The sequence below is a fragment of the Phoca vitulina genome, unplaced genomic scaffold (assembly GCF_004348235.1).
Source record: "Phoca vitulina isolate PV1807 unplaced genomic scaffold, GSC_HSeal_1.0 scaffold32, whole genome shotgun sequence".
Lineage (NCBI taxonomy): Eukaryota > Metazoa > Chordata > Mammalia > Carnivora > Phocidae > Phoca > Phoca vitulina.
Window position 1 is genome coordinate 22,357,585 of NW_022589735.1, and position 4,364 is coordinate 22,361,948.

The 4,364-nt window shown below is 42.9% G+C and overlaps 1 protein-coding gene across 1 annotated transcript; it reads right to left on the bottom strand.

Moving 5' to 3' along the window:
• Positions 1-1,002: 1,002 nt before the first annotated feature.
• On the bottom strand, positions 1,003-4,100 carry LOC116645260 (GTP:AMP phosphotransferase AK3, mitochondrial-like). The gene has a single exon (XM_032425348.1). It carries the CDS (start codon positions 3,076-3,078, stop codon positions 2,395-2,397), a length of 684 nt encoding a protein of 227 aa, XP_032281239.1. The 5' UTR covers positions 3,079-4,100; the 3' UTR covers positions 1,003-2,394.
• Positions 4,101-4,364: the final 264 nt, after the last annotated feature.

The window sequence follows — 4,364 nt, forward strand, 5'->3', positions numbered from 1 at the left end:
CTACACCCACTGGCAGGGGATACAGACTGATGGAGAATCTCAGCCATATAGAAGATCACAGAGTCAGGATCACCACACATTCGAGGAACACCCAATACTACAAAACACAACAAACTGAACAAAATAGGCAAATTAACACCCAAGCAAGATAAAGAATAGAGCAAGCAGAAGAGGAAGTAAGAATAAGCCAGACAAAGACAAATCCCTTATGATTTCACATAGATACCATATGACTTCACTTATATGTGGAAGCTAAAAAAATACAACAAATGAACAAAGAGAAACAAACAGACTCATAAATACAGGGAACAAACTGGTGACTGCCAGAGGGGAGGGAGGGTGAGGGGATGGGCAAAATGGGGAAAGCAGATGAAGAGGCACAAACTTCCAGTTATAAAATAGGTAAGTCACAGAAATGAAAAGTACAGCATAGTGAATATAGTCAGTAAGACCATAATAACATAGTGACTTACACTTATTGTGGTGAGCACTGCGTTAATATATTGAATTGTCAGATCGCTGTGTTGTATACCTGAAACTATTCTATGTCAACAAGGCTTCAAGTAGAAAAATAAGCATCAGTAAATTTCTCTGCTGTGTGAGGATAAAGCAGTCACAAACAAATCAACTAGAGGTCATGGAGATTAAAATTTGATCCTTAAAATAACCTGAATAAGCAGATGAAGCTATTTTTTTCTGAAGTGTAATTTTATTGTAACGAAGACTAACGTGTATCTTATAACCTAGTGACTCGTGATAGCTCGTAAGTTGAGCAGTTCACTTTTCTAGAAAGCACATAATATCCAAGTAGGTCATTCTAGAAAGTATTTTGAAGGATGAAATGGTTTCTGTAACCCTTTTAAAAAGACTTGGTCCATTTTGAAAAACTGACAATGAATGAAAAATATGATTGAAAGAAAGAAAAGTGGGTTTTTCTCCCAAATATATGAGACATTTGCTGGGTTTTGTATTTTAAGTGCCTGGAGTGAAATGGGCCACATTTTCAAAGGCAGTTAATAACAGCATGTACAAGAACTTGTTTCCTTTGATTTAGCACCAACTGAAATAAGAGTAAATATGTCATTGAAGATATAGTGTTCTCCTCCACCTCTCTCCCCAACTCCTACCAGGCCATGGTAGGTAAGCATGTGTCCTCCCAACCCCACGAAGGAATCTAAAATAAGGATTTAAAAACGGCTGGTCAGATTACACACACTGGCAGGACTTCTCCCCATAAGAGAAGATGTCAGTGAACGCTCCCAGGTATCACCTTCTTCCATCAGGAATAAAGAACTCCGCCTTCAGCAAACTCACTTTCCTGGTCCTTTTTACCTCTCATAGAAAGCTTTTTTATTGCTACACCTGTTTATTAATTATGACTGCGGTATTTGTCAAAGAAATTTCCCACCATGTATGCCAGATCTATTTCTATCTCCTAATGACAAAGTATGTGTATTTTATGTAGTGTCTCTCCAGTTTTTCTTCTTTGTTTAAAAAAAAAAGACTTTGTTACTCTTCTAGGCATAATGAGCAAAAAGAACTGGCAAGTAGATCCTAAAGCACACATTTCTTAACCCCTGTAACCTCTGAAAATGTTCAGATGTCAATTACATTTTCTCTTAAAGAACATCCATTCAACTTTGGTGCTTATCCAAGAGCTTATATCATAATGTCAATTTCTAACATCAGTTATATCCCTCAGAAGAAAACAAGTCACATCAAAGTAGTATTTTCCTAAATGTTATTTGATACATTTTTATAGCAACTTGAAAATTCCAAGTAAACTGAAAGTGTGTTTAACAACAAAATAAATGTAGCTTAAGCCAGCCACCTGACAGGTTTCTTAGTTTAAAGGCAGCAGTGAATTTGCATGCTGCCCAGAATCTGTAAATCCAGTTATTTTTATCTGGAATTTTATAGATACAGCCTCTCACAAAACCATGCCCCATGTGCTAGAAATGCCTTTTTTGGCTTCTGGCTACACAAAAGCCTCTGATGAGATATTGTCTCCAAATTAGTATAATGTAACTTTTTTTTTTTACTTTTCCAGAAAAATATGACACCAATCACTTTTCCCTCCTGAGCAAAAGTCAGGTTATTACCCATTGCTCTTTTCATTTTGCTCTAAAAGAATTTTTTGAAGCTTGGACATCTCTGATGTTTTTGAGTCGCAAACCCGTAGCTGGATAAAACACACTAGGCAATTTCCAAAGACAAATCTCAGCATGGAGACTCATTTGGCATTATCCCTAGTATCCAAAATAAAATTCCTAGAAACGAAACTAATACAAGTCTCAAGGAATTCATACACCGTGGAGCCTTAGAACAAGGAACTTCTAAAAGAAAGGAGAAAGAGATTCTGCTCATCTTGCTAATAATTACAAGCATTCGCCCTCATGGAGTCACCGATGCTTTCTGGTCTATTTGTGGAACTCTTGTTTGCAGGAAAGCATGCACAGAGGGCCAGATCTTGTCGGTTTCTGTTCCGGAGAAGGTTTCCAACACCCCCTTTCCCCGGTAATATTCCAGGACGGGTTTGGTTTGGTCTTCGTAAGCCTTCAGCCTCTTGGTAAGTGTCTCCGGTCTGTCATCCTCACGCCGAACCAGAGGCTCGCCAGTCTGATCGTCCAAGCCGACCGCTTTGGGAGGGTTAAATTTGAGGTTGTAGACGCGCCCGCTGCTCGGATGGATCCAGCGAGCGGAGAGGCGTTGCCTGATGACCTCAGCGGGCACGTTCAGGTTCATCACCAGGTGTATCTGATAAACTCTCTCCAGGGCCTCAGCTTGCCGCAGCGTCCTGGGGAAACCGCACAGCAGCCGGCTCTCCTGGGTGAAGTTTTTCAGCTCGTGAAGGGTCAGCCGGGTCATGATGTCGTCCGGGATGAGCTTCCCCTGGTCCATGAAAACCTTGGCCAGGACGCCGAACTCTGTGCCCCTCAGCATGTTGTCTCGGAGCAGGTCCCCGCTGGAGAACTTCTGCAGCTGGAAGTGTTTGGTGATGCGCAACGCCAGGGTGCGCTTGCCGGAGCCCGGGGCGCCCAGGAGCACCACATGCAGGAGCCGCCCCGACGTGCCCATGGCTGCTGGGCCAGGCGGGGGCTGCCGACGGTTGGGCCCCCGCGCTCAGGGCGCTGCGGGCAGCGGGGGCGGTGCAGCGAGGACCCTCCCCCCCCCAGTGCCAGCAGGTGCCAGCAGGTATTGGACAGCGCCAGAGAGCTTCGTGACTTGGAAGACTGAGCCACGATTTCCTCCCACCACGCAGTGGAAAAGGTAAGTAGAAAAGGAAACTGCGATCACATGAGCTGTAGATTCAGAGTTCCATCCTTCACACGTAGAAAATGGAGAGGGTGGAGAGAGACAGTCTTTAAAGAAATAATTCAAGAACACCCGAGAATTTCCCCGAATGAAAGACTGATGCGGAGTCACAGGCATAGACAGGCAGTCCAGAAACGTGGAGAAGCAAACACTGGCAAAGGTGTGAGGAAGTAGGGCTTTCGCACTCCATGGGTGGGGTGTCCTCACAGCTAGTTTGGAAGGCAGCTTGGCAGTGACTATGGGGGTTTTATAAAATTACTTCTCAGGCTCTTCCTTAAGACAAACTCTTGAAGTAAAACAAGAAGGCACATATAGGATGTTCGCATGGGCCGTATTTGGAACAGTGCAAAATTGCTAATTACCTAAACGCTAACTAATAAGAGAATAGCTAAACGAACCTTAGCCCCACTGGCCCTTTGTCGCAGCTACATAGAGACAGATCTCTGTGTGCTAACATGACAAGATTTCTAAGACACTCTAAATGCAAAGAGTTGCAGCATCATGTAATTTATATTCAGCTTATGCTAAAATATGGTACAATTTATATTTAAGTATACCCATGAAGTGAACTGGGAAGCCAGGTTGCAAGCAGTGGAAAGACAACTTGATTTTTGTGTTTAAAAGATTACTCTGTCTGCAACAATGGAATGAGGGGTTGCTATTAGGAGACTGGTTCAGCAGACCAGCAATTTTCACTTTACTTCCCTCAATCGGAGTGAGAGTGAGCACCTTTTCATTTGTCTATGGGCCATTTCTACTTTATTTCTGTGTAGAATTTTTTTTTAAGATTGGATTTATTTATTTGAGAGCGAGAGCTCGTGAGAGAGAGAGAGAGTGCATGAGCAGGGGGGAGGGGCAGAGGGAGAGGGAGAAGCCGACTCCCTGCTGAGCAGGGAGCCCAATGCGGGACTTTTTTTTTTATTGTTTCTGTTATTTTGGGTCTTTAAGTTAGTCATATAATCTCTCTTATTGTTGCCATATTCAAAAGAGTTACACTGAATACATAAGCAGATTCAGAAGGCATATGGATATTTCACAGAAATGTGGCC

Coding starts and splice junctions, on each gene's coding strand:
- LOC116645260 (XM_032425348.1), bottom strand. CDS start 3,078: ATGGGCACGTCGGGGCGGCTCCTGCATGTGGTGCTCCTGGGCGCCCCG.